This window comes from Ursus americanus, chromosome 15, assembly GCF_024610735.1.
Source record: "Ursus americanus isolate L20-20 chromosome 15, mUrsAme1.1.p, whole genome shotgun sequence".
NCBI classification, from domain to species: Eukaryota; Metazoa; Chordata; class Mammalia; order Carnivora; family Ursidae; genus Ursus; species Ursus americanus.
In genome coordinates, this window is record NC_142141.1 from 64,374,172 (window position 1) to 64,390,846 (window position 16,675).

At 52.5% G+C, this 16,675-nt stretch overlaps 1 protein-coding gene across 1 annotated transcript; it reads right to left on the bottom strand.

The window, feature by feature from the left end:
• Positions 1-238: 238 nt before the first annotated feature.
• Positions 239-16,632, bottom strand: TRIP13 (thyroid hormone receptor interactor 13). Its single transcript, XM_045808014.2, has 13 exons — positions 16,479-16,632; positions 15,531-15,696; positions 13,896-14,025; positions 13,099-13,154; positions 12,275-12,365; positions 10,810-10,882; positions 8,205-8,268; positions 7,309-7,395; positions 6,962-7,068; positions 4,746-4,899; positions 2,723-2,835; positions 1,532-1,601; positions 239-1,157 (listed from the first exon to the last, which is right to left on the bottom strand). The coding sequence occupies exons 1-13, from the start codon at positions 16,568-16,570 to the stop codon at positions 1,062-1,064; spliced, it is 1,299 nt and encodes a 432-aa protein (XP_045663970.1). The 5' UTR covers positions 16,571-16,632; the 3' UTR covers positions 239-1,061.
• Positions 16,633-16,675: the final 43 nt, after the last annotated feature.

Sequence of the window (16,675 nt, forward strand, 5' to 3'; positions counted from 1 at the left end):
GACCCCACTTTCACCCCCATCTCAGGGTTTCGAGGAAAGCACAGAATCAGGCTCTGGTCTCTCAAGCAGGAGTGGGTCCGGGTTCTGAATCTGGCTCTCGGTGCCACTCCCATAAACAGGCACGGTCCCTTCTTACACCTCAAAGCACAAGACAGACTGAAACCTATATAATCAGGTGAATAATGTTGCAATAAAATTCAGAGCACTGGGAAGTGATAAGAGAATCACAATGAGAAAATTCTGGGGAAAACGTTTTAATACTTAAAAAGTTCTGTAACAAAAGGTAACATGTCCCTCAAAAATGCATATAAAACACGAACCACGAAATTTTAGCATCAGAAAAGAGCAATCCACATTCGGAAGCAAGACAAACCTATTGGCCAGTTTATGCTGTACTGTTAACGTGCACCGGCCCTGAGCCGCGGGAACACGACTAAGGAACAGAATGACCGGCAGAAGCACCACGTGACGCTGCCTGTCGCGGATGCCCAACGCGGAGGCTGCACCTTTCCCACACACAGCACCGTGATTACCGTGAAGAACCTCTACCTGGAATTTTTTTCTCGATTTCTAGAACACAGAAATAGGGTTCCTTGGTTCATTAGTCCCTGAAATGTGTGCACTCAGCACAGCAGCTCAGGTCAGAGGGCTGCCTCTGTCTTCAGGGAGGCGGATGTTTTTAACGCTATGAGTACGTTATTACCGAAGATGATATAGTTTCTCTTCTGTTTCCTAAAACCTATGGTAATTGCCTTTTTTAAACATTTGTCAGCATTTTGTGTCCGATCGACCAGACACAGGATGGAACGAGCACATCTAGACAGTTCTTTACAGCAAAGCAGAACGCGAGTTATCATCTTCCAACAGTGAAAATGACAGGCCGTTTATCTTAAAAACACGTCAATACAACACACTTCTTGGAACACTGCTTAGCCTCGTGGGCTTCTGGCCTATAGACCTGGGCCAAGGGTTCAGAGACTTCTTGGCAGCTGCTGCCGTGAGGAGTGACGTCACTTGATAGTTGTGTTCACGATTAGAAACCCATGGGCAGGGAGCTCAGATCAAACGCAAGACGAGAGCTTCTTCCTTTCTTCAAACTGCTTGTCCACCGCCAGAGACAGGGCCTGGAGGAAGCCCTCGATGGTGACGGTGGGGGCCTGGAAGGAGACACAGGCACGTGGGCTGCTCCTGCCCTCGGTGGGGCCGCTGGCAGCAGCCCCCCCCACACTGACAGCAGCGGGGGCACAGCCACAGCAAGGGCAAGGGGGGGACTCCAAGGCGCTGTTCTGCACGAGCACCGTGTGGGGGCCAGGGAGGGCCCAGAGGCGTGTGGGCACCAGCAGGCCACCTCCTCACCAGAGGCAGCGAGACATACTCCTCCCCCTACCCAGGCGCCCATCACTTAGACACGGAGATAAATCAGGTTCCCAACAGTGTTCTGTGCAACTTCACGGCGAGGCCATACCCTGCCACCCAGAGCGGTCGTGAGGACAGCAGAGTGCCAGAGGCAGGGAAGGCTGCGGTGACTCACCTGGATGTACAGCGCATGAGCCAGAAAAGGGAGTTTTCTTAGGACGCGGCCGCTGAGGCCCTCGCTCTTCCTGTGAACAGAGCCACGTGTGGAGGTAGTTTCAGGCCATTTCCCTCATCTCCGAATGTCCCCTCCCCTACGGCTGGTCTCCCCCGGTCCTCAGCTACTGCCCCAGGCAGGACAGGGTCCTTGCTGCCCCAATGCGCCACCTGCCTACGAGTGTGCACAGGACAGTGGGCGCGTGGCCAGTGGCACGGCTCCCTCAGAAACCAGGCTGCTCTGCGTTGATTTTTGTGTAAGTGTCCGAACTGCCCTCCTTGCCCCATCTCAACCAGTTTATATCTCTTCAACAGATTATCCAAAAACTAATCTGTTCTTCAGGCTATCCCTTTGTTTAAAACCTTCCACAAGGGGCGCCTGGGTGGCTCAGCCGTTAAGCGTCTGCCTTCGGCTCAGGGCATGATCCCAGGGTCCTGGGATCGAGACCCGCATCGGGCTCCCTGCTCAGCGGGAAGCCTGCTTTTCCTTCTCACACTCCCCCTGCTTGTATTCCCTCTCTCACTGCCTCTCTCTGTCAAATAAATAAATAAAATCTTTAAAAACAAACAAACAAACAAAAAACCTTCCACAAGCTCCATGGCTTCAGAATGCAGTTCACACTCTCTGGTCAGAACACAGCCTGGAAGCCTCCTGCCACCACCTGGCCTCTGCAGTAAGACCCACCTGAGGTCCCCTGCACATGTGGCACCTGCGGCGATCCCCATTTCTCTCCAATTTATCCAAATTCTGTCCTTTGAGGCTCTGCTCCATCTCCCCACCTTCCCTGCTCACCAGTGCTTCCCTTGATCACCAGAGCCTCGCCTTAACAAATACCATTTAAGAAATCATCAATGTGTTAAGAGAGCCTTAATTTGAATGTCTATATTTTCAAAGAGAAGCACTGCACTGTTTTCTGTTTTCTAAAGCTGCCTCTGGGAGGGCAGCTGACCTCCACCCTCTGGCCCAGAAACCCCGGGGTCAGGGTGGTCAAAGGCTCTTGAAGCTCTCCCGGCCCATATGCAACAAATGCCTCAGGATTCAACTCCCTGTCCTCTGACCCCGCACCACTACCCCAGGCTGCTACAGTCAGCTACAACTGCCCATTATAACAGACACACTTTTCTTGGTTACAAAAATGAAGTCAATTCACACCTTGAAATTTCACTCAAAAGGAGGCTCAACTTTGACACGTTGTTTTCAATGAAGCCAATCATCTCCAGCTCCCGGAGGGTCAGCAACTGCTGGCGAGGGTATATGATCTGACACTGGAGACAGAGACCGTGTGTTAGCGCAGAGTCCGCAGGGTGGAGTGCACACCGTCGGCCACAGGGACAGCACCCAGAGAGCAGGCAACCATACCCCATCTCACAGAAACGCAAGCACAGACACGCCAGGACACAGGCCGCTTTCCTCTCACCCATACACATGCCCCTGCTCCTTCAAACACAGATAAAAATACAAACGACAAAACACATCTCAGAGACCGGCGGCAACCCAGCCTCTTCAGTGCTTTTGGTCAAGAGGTGTCTTCACCACATGTCAGGGCAGGGAGGGACTTGGAGGGGCTGAGGCCAGCCTGGTAATGGGTTTCAATAGTGTATCACAACCCAGTGGGGCAAAGTTGGGTCCAGGAACCAGGACTTGGCCTGCCTTTCAAGGACAGTCTCCACTTGTCTTCAAGATCAGACTGTTGTGTGCTGTGATGGCACAGCCTGACCCTGGGTCTGGGCCCCGGAGTTCCCTCATAGGCCATGTGTCTGCACGTGGGACATTCTTGGCCAAGGAGCTGTGTTAAACAGGTCAGGGTGCTGAGTGACCACTACTGAATGACTTCTAACATGAACTCCTGACTAAGAAATCAAGAGAGAAAACAGAATAAACAGCTTTCTCCATACATTTTGGAGGTTTGGTGAAAGCTGTGGGTAAATTTAAAATACAGGGTGTACGTGGGAGTCTTCTCAGCTTTCTAAGACATGACACTCCCTCGGAGTCCCAGCAGCTGCCCTGGGACTGCCCCTCGCTGCCCCCCGCCCCCCTCCCCCCGCAGCGACACAGGCCATCCGGGTGCACATGAGAGCTGCCGGCTCCTGACAGAGAGTGGGCCAGTCACATGTGACAGCCTTTAGGACTGGTCAAATCTCCACTACAGCATCGGAACATCTTAATTTCCTGTAAATCATCTGACTAAGAAACAACCCCTGTCCCACATGCTCAGCTTGCAGAAAAAGTCTGTACGTTTGGCTAAACCTTAGACCATCTCCTGGACGCACAGCCCGGGTGCGAGCATGACCGCCGGCAGGATCCCATCACGCTGACTTCTCGACAGCGACACTTTCTAGAGTTCATCTGGTACCTCAAGTCAAAACTCCAGGGGGCCCCATGTCTCCATGCCACAGAAAAGTAGGATGGGAAGCACATGCCATGGCAGCTCTCCCATCCCTGTCACAGGCTGTGTCATCCTTGCTGAGGGCATCAGGGCCCCAGCTCCGTGATGCTGGGCAGGAGTCGATCCCACCCCCACCACCCAGCTACAGTGATACCATGACAACAATCACCACGGAACTCCCCATCCGTTGGCCGGCTTGGTTACTGCACGCTTCCCAGACTCACAGGTTTGAGGAATGCTCCTGTTGGAGCAGGCACTGCCTGCCTCGGGCCTGCTGTGCCCGGTGCCAGAACTCCTAGCACCCAGGTGCAAAGCAGGTCCCTGTTAGAGTAACTCACACAAGATCGACTAGGAGCGTTATCTCACTCATGGCTGCTGTGAGAAAACAGGACCAAAGGGACATTAACACTGCAGCCGCTGACAGCCTGTAAATGACAACCTCCTTAGGATGACCTCCCTGTGAGCTCTGACCTCCAGTCAGGCAGTCCCCTGTGGACCAGGACATGCTGGCAGGCTACCACGGCCGTACCCCTCCCACTCACTCCCCCCTGCAGGTCGTAGGTCACATAGTCGTGATCATTTTGTGCCGAAAGAACAAAAGTACTGAGTCAGTAGCCACAATTTCAACTAACAGCTCAACCTCCCAGGCACAACTGCAGTTTTCAACTTCAGACCGTTAATGCCACATTCATAACGCACTCCATATTGGAATTAGCTACTTCGAGCTAGGTCAGGGAATGAGAAAAAATGAGAAACCCACTGCTAGAAGAGTGACAAGATACCCAGCACCTTCATCAGTTCTTCCAAACACGAGAGGTAGATTTTGAAGATGGCTGCTGCAGAGGGTGGTCCGATGTACTGCCTGATGTCAGCCCTGTCCACGAAGGCCACATCGATCCTCTCTGTGATGTTGGAGGTGGTCAGGATCACCACATTGCAGTGCCTGAAGGCAGAGGAGCACGTGCCGGTCACCAGGTGCCTCAGCGACTCCAGCACACCCTCTGCCCATGAAGGTTCTAGTGTTCGGCCAGCACCCTAGCAGGCTGCGCCCCAAGTCCCAACACCGGCCTACAAGGTCTCCCAAGGTTCACGCCTGAGTGCCTGTGGACCCCAACTCCCCACCAGGCTCTCCTGGCCGCAACACAGAGCACCAAGCAGACACTCTGCTCCTCTGCCTTCTGGGAAGTTCTCCTAGACTCCCACTTCACTACTTCCTCTCCTCCCTCAGCCATGGCACAGCAATGTTCTCACTTGTGTGCAGAGTCCCGACTGCCCCATCGACCCGCCTGGGCACGCCCAGGTGACTGCTCTCCACGTGGTTCTCACGACCCCCACAAGCTGCGGAGTTGAACTATTCATCCTGTTTACCAGCTGCTTTCTCCTTTAGCTTCTAAGCTCTGCAAAGAGAGCACTGTTGTCTAGTCTGTTCACTAACATGGGCCAGCACAGAGCAGGAACAGGCACCCTGGGGAGCATGCTTCCCAGCCCAGTGGGCTCAGGTGCAGGGGACGCGGCAGTGCTTCCCTGGGGCCCGTGGCTGGCATAGAGGCTGCAGGAAGCTGTATGGCCAGGGGAGCCCCTGGAAGGGCCAGCTTTACCTGGTGTCTGGCAACAGGTGCATAGCACAGGGTGAGCAGGGGTGAGCCAGTGAGGGTACGGGCAGGGAGTGCAGGGCTTCCAGGAGCCCAGGGAGTCAGATCCACATAAAGGAAGGCCTGGAAGGGTCACCTTGAGGGGCCTGAATAGGTAGTGTGAAGTAAAGGGGGATAGGAAGGTACGAGGGAAACCAGAGGCCCGTGTGTCTCCATCCCCTCCTGAGCCCACACCTGCCAGCAACAGGAGGGATGTTGGGGCACCATCTTATGGCTCAAGCAGTGGCTGCATGGCGAGGCCATCAGTGCAGTGGGAACCCTGGAAATGGGGTTTTCAGAGCGGAATGACTGCCCTGGGAGTGTGCCTGACACATGGTCCAGGTGGACCGGCAGGCCTCTGAAGGGTGAGCGACAGAAGAGGGGAGAAGGCCAGGCACGGGCTGCCCGGGCTGCCCGAAGAGATGAGAGGCCAGTGGCAGAAACTGAGGTGGTCTGGAGAGTGGAGGCAGGGGAGGGGCTGCCAGGGGTCAGATGCTGTAGAAAACTCTCGGGAGAGCAGTCGCCCTCAAGTGAAGGAGACACAAAGGTAGAAACCAGACTGAGGAGAAGGGGCAGGGAAGGAGGCAGAGATGAGGAGGGGCTGCACCTCACACGTGGCTGGCCCATAGTGGGGTGGAAGCAAGCGGCCCCTGCAGCCTACCCCAAGAGCTGCGTCTCGGGAAATCAGAGCCTCTCTGTGGTAAAACTATGCTGAAGGCCTGGAGGAAACAGCCCTGAGCACAATTCAGTTCCCTGTGGGTCCACACGCAGCAAGTAGCTTCCAAGCAGTGCTCTGGAGTCTGGCACCCTCAGTGCAGGACAGCACTCCCAGGACCAACTGTGAGAGCTGTGGTCAGCGGGGGGTGGGGGGGGGTGGTGAAACACTGCAGAGAACACACAGGGGTTCTGGTTTGGACATCACTTCCTTGAGTCAGGTTACTAGGAGTCACTCCCTAAACCTGGATCAGCTTAGGGTACACTGACCACAGACCCTGGACCTGCAAGGCTGGACTGCAGAGACATGAAATCTGGCCCCATGAAGGGCGTGCTGGTGACGCTCACCATCGCCGCGCTTCGATGTCAACAAACACTGGGTGGTGTTGGCACCACTGCTTGAACGTGGCGTGTTTCGCGCGTCATATGCGTCTCTGCAGCATGTGAATTTTCACCACACTCACGTTCTGCGTTATGTTTTTAATAGTTTAGTAGAAGTACTTAATTCCTAAGCATTGCATTTAGCACACATACCGCCTCAGATGGGCAAAGACAGAGCTGATACTTAGTAGCAGCTAAGTATTTCCAGTCAGAGGAGCTGTGCGGGCACCTCACACCCTGCCTGTGGTTTCTCACGTGAGGCCACCATGTCAGCATTACCTCTTAATCTGATCGATCTGCGTCAAGACGGCATTGACCACGCGTATGGCATCTGAAGGCTCGGCGCCTGCCCTGCAAGCATTGCGGGCGGCCGTGAGGCTCTCCACCTGTGGGAATGGGACAACAGGTAGAAAAAGATAGCTCCTGGCCCCAAGGGCAGCCGTGGGATACATCAACTGAGAAGTGGGGAACAAGCGAAGGGGTGTGCTGAGCCCACTGTGCCAGGAGCTGGACGTGTGGGAGGCCGAGGAGGAGCAGGCTGCACGGCTGGAGTGCTGGTGGGAGGCCGGGCCCAGCCAGGGGTTGGATCTGCTTCAGTCACAGGTGTGACGTCCAGACGCGCATACCTCATCAATCAACACGAAGACTAGAGCGTCTTTGTCATCAATCAAGTCCTGAATCTTCTGGAACATCTTAGTTACCAGCTTGCCACTCTGGAACCAAAACACTCCTTTAGTGCCGACTTGCACGCCACACTCTGCCTGGTGTACATGTGCACCCGTGGTCCCCGCCCAGCCTCGGTCTGAGCCCAGGGGGCCCCCAGGCCACTGCCTCCTGATGGCCTCTTGGAGAAATCCCTAAATCCAAGAAGCCAGGACCACACGGAAGGAGGCTGACCCACACACTCCATGCGCCAGGACAGCGAGCCTGAACCTACACCGGCTCAGCTCCGGGCCGCTTGGCAGGGGCGCCTCGCGCTCGGTGCACTTCCTCCTTCCGTTTCCCTGCCGTCCCCATGACCAGGAAGAAGATGGGTCACGGACGCAAACACGCAAGCTGGTAGGCACATGCCTCACAAGTGCTCCCTGTCCTGGGTCACCACCCATCAGAGGGATCTAGTGACTCAGGTGCCTGGGCGGCGTTCTCCTGCGCTGAGGGGCACCTACAATGTCGCCTTGGCCGAGCCCCGCAATTCAAATAAAGCAACGAGGCTCAGGGTCCCAAGGGCGTGCTCAGCTGAGGATGCGGCCCTCACCAGAATGAGGGTTCCCTCCCTAAGAGAAAGTTGAGTGTCTGTCCCACCCAAAGGTATGGATGTGACCAGCAGAGGGTCCTCTCGGGCCTCACACTATTTCCAAGTTACTGCTTAGCTCTGGAACTTCCCTCTGACCCTGAAGTCAGCCACACTGTCACTTGTTACACGTGTCACGTCCTTGGAGGAGAAAGTGTGCCTACTATACGGGACACCTTTTCAACTACATGGCTGGCAATCCTGACAAGCAGAAGTGATGCTAATACTTACTTCCGAAAACCACTTAGAAAAGAGACTGTGGCTGTTTATTTCAATTAATTGGCCATACCGGTACCTGGGAAGATAAAACAGAGTTAAGACGATCGGTTTAGAAACAGAGAATCCCCAGTGGCAACCACTCCTTCTTTAGCACTGCCCACTAACTGGTTAAATCCCCAGTTACCAGCCAGGGTTCGAGGTAATCATGAGTTACTTCAAGGTAATACCAACGAGGGCTCAAATAATTATGAAAACCTAGTGATGCGTGGCCGGTGGTTCAGGCTGAAGCAAACAAAGTGTTTTGATTTGAATCAAAGCAAGAGTAAAATCTCCCTCTAATCTACTCTTCTAATCTACTCACAATTCACATCTCTAGCACTGGAAGAAGTATTACCAGTAGTAACCTGGCGGGCAAAGAAGTTTTTTTGGCTGAAGCTGAACATGCTTTCCTTCTTACCTAAAACCAAAACGAGCGTGACAATCTGTTTCCCAGCACAAAATTACTTCCCGAGCCCAGGGGTGCCCAGATGCCCCAAAGTGAACCTCGGCACATACTGACTGAAATCTCCCACTGACCCTCTGCACGCACGGGAGGCAGCTGCGACCTGGACGCGCTTCGTTCTAACTAAAAGCAAACTGGGAGCAAGACTGAGACAGAAGGGAAGCCGAGCCAGGTCCTCTGCTCCTTGAAAGTCCACACAAGAAAAATAATCACATTCAAAAGATTATAACTGGCTTTCCATTTACTAATTCTGTTTATGAAAGAGGGGAGGGAAGAGAGAACCTAACGAAATAAAGATCAGGCTGAATATTACAATTTAATTCTAAAGCATTTTGTTAAAATGAACAACAAAAGCTCACTAAGATTTCTTCTTACAACTTCTAAGCCAAAAAATAAATGCATATTTCTAGACAGTTGTACTTCAGAGTTGTATTTCTTAGAGTAACATCTTCAGCTCCAGTGTTTTAGGAAACCGACCCAGGAGATCTTTAAAACACAGATGGATTTCAGTGTGTGAAGACAAATACCGAGTTGCCAAGCATAGAATAAAGGGTAGATATAGAGCAATTTCCCGACATAAAAATACCACAGGACATTTTTGAAAGAAACATAATAGGTTAAAGTATACCTCACAGAATTCCCTCTTCTAAAGTCATACTGAGTAACAATTATCAGATCAACCCTCCAAACTGATCAACCAGAAAATGAGACAAAATCACAACAGCATCTACGAAGCGACTGGACAGCAGGTGTGGAGGACTGTCACCCCACACAGGACATGAGGGAGCCCTGCAACTGCTCTGGCTCTCTGCCTGCAGCACCTTCCAACCACAGCCCTGGACGGGACCCAAGAAATGTGCAGCCACTGTGCCGACTTGGACACAGAGGCCTGAGTTCGAGGAGCCTGAGGCAGCTGGAGGCTACGGAGTTCCAGAGGGGATGCAGATACGCAGGAATAAAGATCCAGGAATCATCACAGGGTCCTTCTGGGTCTTTGCTGAACACTCAGGTATGTGAGAAAAGGGAAATTCCATGAGGCTGGAGAGCTGTGAGCTGCATGGTTCCTGGTGTTCGCAGGTGGGACGTTCACGCTCCCAATGACCAAAGTGGACAGTACCCGCTATGACTCAGGTGTTCAACTGAGATCCCGGAAGGGCTTCACTTCAGCATTCCGTCTAGACCCCTCTCTAACAAAGCTTAAAAATAAACCTCAAGAGGATCACACTAAATCACAAGCAACTGAAACGCCCACCAGAACAAAACCCAATAAAAACAAAGTGCATTTAATCAAAACTTAGCTGACAGGACAAGAAGCAGAAACTGACCCCAAAGCAGGAGAGCCACCCAGCAGTAGAGAGACTCAGAACCGACAACGACGACGGAATTAGCAGAGAAACAAGTGACCCTGCTACCGCACACTCCTCGAGCATTCTGCAAGAACAGCACATCAGAGAGTTGGAAAGCATAAAAGGAACCAAGTGCAACCTTCAGAAAAGAAAAATACACTCTCGGAAATGAAGATGCCCCTGAATGGAATTAAAAGCAGATAAGGTATTCCGGAAAATGGCCCAAAATGGAACATATAAAACTCTAAAAACCTGAAAAGACAAAAAAGTCAATCAGTGGCCCATGGAACATCAGACAATTTCACATGCAAATAAATGGGTTTCCAGAAAATGGGGGCGGGGGTAGCTAAAACAACAGCCATGTAGCGTCTGAACACGACGAACCAGCCAGAGCTCAAGAAGACACAGATCGACCCTGCAAGGCTTGGCCACTCCCCTCCCAGGTGCCAGAATGGTGACCATCAGCCAGAGCAGCAAGCATCCTGAGCTGCCACCCAAGCGTCCTGCCCCCGAGAGCAGAGACGTGTCCTGATGCGTCCAGGACAGTCACCAGAAAGACCACATGCTGACTATAAAGCAAGCGCCATCAATAAAAGACTGAGACCCTCACTCGGCACTGCTGAGTACAGAGGATTTGGTGAACCTGCCTTGAAATAGAGGGGCTGCATACAGAGTCAAGGGAAGTGACCAAAAAATAAAAACACCTCAGTGCACAAATGAGAAGCAAGCGATCCCGTCCTCTGCTCTTTCTCAAATTACCAGAAGTTACCTGCTTGAAAGTCGAATGGTCAGTTTCTGGGCTAATGCTTTACACAGGGATGTTTTTCCAGTTCCCGGAGGACCTGCAACAAAACCCAAGCAGATGTGTTAAGTCAGCGTCATAACACATTTCTTCAAACGGCAGTTGCACCACGCACAGCACGCGAGAGAGGGAGAACTCCGCGCTCGGAATGCTGCTCCCCCGAGGACTGCTTGCTAACACACAAAGCAGTCCGCCAGCAGCGTGAATACTCTAAAATATCACCAACACGCTTCACGAGTCCGTCCCTTTTCCTCCTAGTTTGAACTCCGCTTGTGTTTCTGGTCTTAACTCCACGCCCCCCACACAGCAGCACCTCCTGGACGTGGGTCCCCTCAGCATCCTGAGGGAGTGCTACATCTCCCGGTCGACATCTTCACCGACACCCTCCTCGTCCCGTGTCCTCTACAAAATCCACTCACTAAGGCACCCTGCACAAGGTCAAACACCCCTCATGACAACTGTTTCACTGGGGCCCACGCTAAACCAGAATGGCAGCCAGGGGAGGACCCCCCACTCGTATTGCTTCTCCCCTGTGGGCCACTCGGCACAGAGCCTGGCAGCAGCTCTGAGATGACTGATGTGAAGAGCAAACGCTTCTGTCAGGAAACGCGGGCACCTTCAGTTCTGATCTTCTGCACACACTCTCGATAATTAAGAAAAAGACACAAAACCAGTTCTTGAGAGAAAGTTAGCTACTTCACTAATGAAAACACCTACTGACGGCCTACTCAGAACCTAGTATTAGGACAGTGTGCTGAGCGTATCTGCTGCTCAACAGACACTTTTCAGGATTGCACAGAAGCCTATAACCTGAACTGGCATGAGAAGCTAATACTTTGCGCTCCCACTTCACCTGGGTATGCTCTCGATTCCTTTCTAACCGGCGACATTAAGAAAAAAACCACTGGGTGTTATACGCAAGTAATGAATCATGGAACGTTACATCAAGAACTACGGATGTAATGTATGGTGACTAACATAACACAATAAAAAATGATTAAAAAAAAAGAAAAAAAAAAGAAAAAACCCAGTGTTTTCCTGAGAGAAGACTGAGACAGCATTTCAGTGGAGTATGGTTGCTGCGGTTTTCAGTCGTAAAGTGAAGCTCTAAGGACACTACAGAGAAACGTGAGGCAATTTCTGCCCTAAGGATCATATGGTCACTTGGGGGAATCAGGCAGTTATCTGACAAGTTTGACAATGATGTAGAGAAGTCACAAGGCAATGATCAGGTGGCTGCCAAGTGAAGGGTCAAGCAGCAGGTGGCCAGAGTAACGTAGCCGGATCGGCTTCTCAGGGAAGGGACGTGCTAGGGCAATTCCAGCTGCATCAGAAAACAGAATGGTAACTCCTCAAAGAAGGTCCACGGGACAAGTAAAGAAGCCTGATCTCACAGTTTATCTCGTTCAATAACAAAGTCCACAGGCTTTACCGTGCAGCAGCACCACCCGGTTCCAGGCGATGAGATTGCTGTCGACGTTCTTGTCCGAGAACAGTAAAGTCGTCATCACGTAATCGAGAAGCTGAGTGAACGAAGGTAGAACACAGTCAGAGGTGCTGACGAGGCGAAGCTTCCCACCAGATGCGCTGCTGGGGCTTGTGCCCGAGAAGGGGGACGGACACCGGGCACCCCTCAGAAGCCGCCAGCAGCTCTGCCTATGGATGCCTCACAGGCTTCCACTCTAGAGGTAGCTCAAAACATGAGAATAGGCTGGCTGTTACTACTGTAAATATAAAGGACAAACACAAGGTCACTTCCACTAAAAATGCCAAGATCACACAAAAAAACGAGACTTATCACATGATAAATGTCTCCTACCTCGGGGACAACATAGCAGTGGGCAAGCAGCAGCACATGTGCTCAAGATAGCAGCCAGGACTCTGTGTTCTCGCGGCCTGGGGGGACAGGGGGATGGACCTCCATGGTTCCCCACAGAGTGCAGGAGGACCCTGCCCCTTGGACGGGGTTCGGACAAGCTGGTGCTTGCTCAGGCCTGCCCACCTGCTCTGTCTGCCCCTTGGCCCTGCCTCCTCAGTCCCAATGGGTTCTTAAGAGCACAGTCCAATCAAAGTTGTCTTCACATTGGGCACCCTCCCCTTCCTCACCCCGGAGACCAGCTCGGCAAGACATGCGCTGCTAGCGGGCCTGAGTCCCCAAAGCCCGCTTGAGTCAAAGGGCTCCAAGATGCCGGAGAAGAGCACAATATTGATCCCACCTCAAACAACTGGCCTTCCTGGAAAATAACAGCAACTTACGTGAGATTTGACTTCCACATCATACACCAGGCTGTCCCAAAGCCCATGGAATTCAGCTGGGAGAGAATAAAACAAAAACCTGATTTTAGGAAAGCAGGCATTACACTGACCACTGAGGTCTGCTCTAAGCCACTGATGCTCTCCGTTGCTCCACACGTGGCCAGCTAAGATTCTCATAATAGGAAGTTAAATTTTTGAACTTTTTCTTAATACTTGAATTCTTAAAATTAAAGAGGCTAAGTAACTGCCAGTCGCATAACTTTTGACAGGTAATTAAATGGAGTACAGAGTTACTTTCTTGTCATGTTACCACACACAATCGTCTTTCGTGGACCTGCCACGAGCACGGACCCTGACCCACCACTCTCCTCACGAGCCAGCACTTGGGCAGGGCAGCAGCAGGTCTAGTCCAGCTACCAGGACCTCAGACATAAGCCCCGAGGACTGAGTTAACCCCAGGACTCCACCTGCTAGAACAATGGCAAAGTCCACAGAGAAGCAAAGAGAAGGAGTGGCCCAGCAGGTGATCACTTGGGCAGGAAAAGAGGAGCACCTTCAGATTCTCAATTAGCACTGTCTTGGAGGGCCCTGCCTAAAGGACATAGTCTTACAGTGGAGATCTCCACTCTCCTCTTTTGTGATGTGTGATTCCGTTTTACAAGAAATAAGACATGCTGAGAGCCTACAAAACAAAGGGACGAATACAAACTCCTCAGCTGACTTGGAGAGCACAGGGCGCATCCCAACGTCTGGCCTTGTGTCTTGGGTGTGGCCCGCCTGCTGCCACCGTCACGCACCTGCAGGCAGGACCCAGTGACTCGCCGCAGTGATGTTCTCCGTCTCCTCCTCCAGAGTCTCACTGCTGGGGCCACCCTCGTTCAGCTGGAAGACGTGAAGCGCAACTGTGCAGGCACCCAGATCAATGGGCTGTGGTGAGAAGGGAAATCAAATAAATCCACATAAACTGAAAATAACTCACTTCCTAATTCTAGTCATCAAAGTTAGATAGTAACGTCCAAAAACAAAGATCGAACATGCAGAATGTCAGAAACCAGTTCTTAGATTAGGTAGAAAAACTGTCGTGTTCAGTTTTAGTATTAGCTCTTTTTAAAATACTACCCCTCCGCCCTGCCTTTATCCAGAAAAGGACTTTATTGTTCTTTGTAATCATAAAAGTTACGTGCTTGTTGAAAAAATACAAAAAACACAGAATGAAGAATACCAAAGCCCCCCCACTCAACCTCACCCATGTTTTGGTCTATGACATGCCACACATATTTGACCAAACACGGATTCGACTGCAGTTTTCTAACTGCGCCTTTCCCCCTCGCAGAGCTTGGGAACATTTTCTGGTTGTGGACAGGAATCTAGCACGGGCCCTGCACAGCTATACCACACTGGGTGTGGCTGTACCATTTGCTTAGCCAACCTCTGACTGATGGACAATTAAAATACTTCAAATCATCAGCTATTATTAACAACATGTAAAACATCGTTCACGTATCTCTATAAAATTACATAACTGTTGTTAAAGACACATTCCTCTAGGTGAACCCGCAGTCTCAAAAATGAGAACATTAAAATGCTTAACAGTTCCGGTTAGGCTGCTCTGATCTGTCCTCCTCAGTAGTGTGGAAAGCTCTTCTGTTTCCTTCAGGTGGGCCAGAATCAGGTAGGACGGATAAAACTCACAAAGCCACAAGTGTTAGTCCCAGTATACGAATGCAAGCAAATTTCAGTGCCAAGCCAATCCTTCCAAACTGATTCTTTATGAGACATGAACCACACAGATATAGGTGATACATCTTCCTGAGGCAGACACTTCGGGTTGTTTTTATAGCAACAGAAATGCCCCAAAGCATCTCCCCTCTCACACGAAGATGGTGGGTGAGGCAGTCCACACAATGGACTAGATGAAGACCTTCCGGAAGGAAAACCCATCTCCTTTCTGAAGCTGCAGCCCCCATGCCTCCTATGGTCCTATGTCACTGAGCACGCCACAGACATTTGCTAACCTCAAGAACAGGGAACGGGCAGGGGGGTCTCATCAGCATAGCCCACCACCCCACTGTGCTGCATCCTGCCTCTGGTTTCCATCTGTCCCCCTACTGTGCTGTGAGCATCCTGACAGAGGGACCACATCCACTCCCAGCACCTGGCTCTTCACAGAGCCGGTGCTCCTCTGACAAACCAACAGAAAAATCAGCCAGTTTCTGACAACAGACCAGCAAAGGAGCAAGCACACATTCATGATACTTTTTTTGTTTTTTTGCTTTTTTAAAAGTAAATTCTATGCCCAACGTCGGGTTTGAACTCATGAACCCAAGATCAAGATTGCACACCCCATAGACTGTGCCAGCCAGGCGCCCTCATGACACTGACTCTGTATTCAGCTAGGGATTGATGATTCCTCCTCATGGTGAATTAGGTACCTGTGGGTCTTTCACCTTCAACTCTGTGTCAACAATAGACACGGACTGCACGTTTCTGGTCAGAAAAGGCTCATCGAATTCAGTCCATGTGTAGTCCCCAAACACAATATTATGTCTGTTCAGGAGCTTTCTAACACTCTGCTTTATGTCTTCCTTTTTTGCAGTGCTGGGGAAACAAAGGAAACAGAAAAACGAGATCTCAGCTTAGAACAAGACTGTAATGCTAAGTGTTCACATCAGACCGCTACGGGAGAAGCTCGTGCAGCAGTGGGCTCGCCTCCCTCAGAGAGGGGTGCAGCAGCGATGGCTCCTGCTACACCAGCGGACCAGAAGGTGGGTTAGCACACCCATGGTGCCTGGGACCAGGCTCAGAACGTGGGGCAGCACTCCCGAGGTGCCCAGGACCAGGCCCATAAGTTGGGTCAGCACGAACAAGGTGCCGGGACCAGGCCCGGGAGGTGGGTCAGCATGAAATGTGAACGAGGTGCCTGCTGGGGCACCAGGCCCTGCACAAGCCGGCGCTCAGGAAGGCGCTGGCTCTGACGAGCATGAGTGAAAGAACAAACCTCCCAGCGCCTGGGGATGCATTTTCGCAGGAGCCCAAGCCCTGTGATTCACCTGACAAACCTGGCGCTCTCAGTGCGGCACGGGAGGCTTCCAGGACCCCGGCTGGCTCTGGGACGCCGGCTCCCTCCACATTGCGACCCTCGCAGCCCCGGGACCGTCCCTCGGGGGCAGGCAGCTCTGGGAGGGTCTCCCCCCGGCCGCGCACGGGCCGCACCCAGAAAACCCATCTCCACGGGGCCGACACCGGGGCTCACACGGCCGGCGGTGCCGAGCAGACGCCGCCGCAGGGTCCGAGGACGGCGCCTCCGCGCTCCCACCAGAACCTGGAACCCTTTCTGCCCGGCCCCGCGCGAGCGCCCCCGGGGGACGGGCCAGGCTCACCTGCCGCTGCGCTGGTGCACCTCCACATGCACGGTCGGCGCCTCGGCCACGCAGGGCAGCGCCTGCTTCAGGTCACCCACGGCCTCGTCCATGGCGCCGCCGCCGCCGCCGCCGCCGGGAGCAGCGGGGACCCGCCCGGAGCGTGGCCGCCGCCGCCTCGCGCCCCGCGCCGCCGCCGCCGCCGCCACCGCCACCAC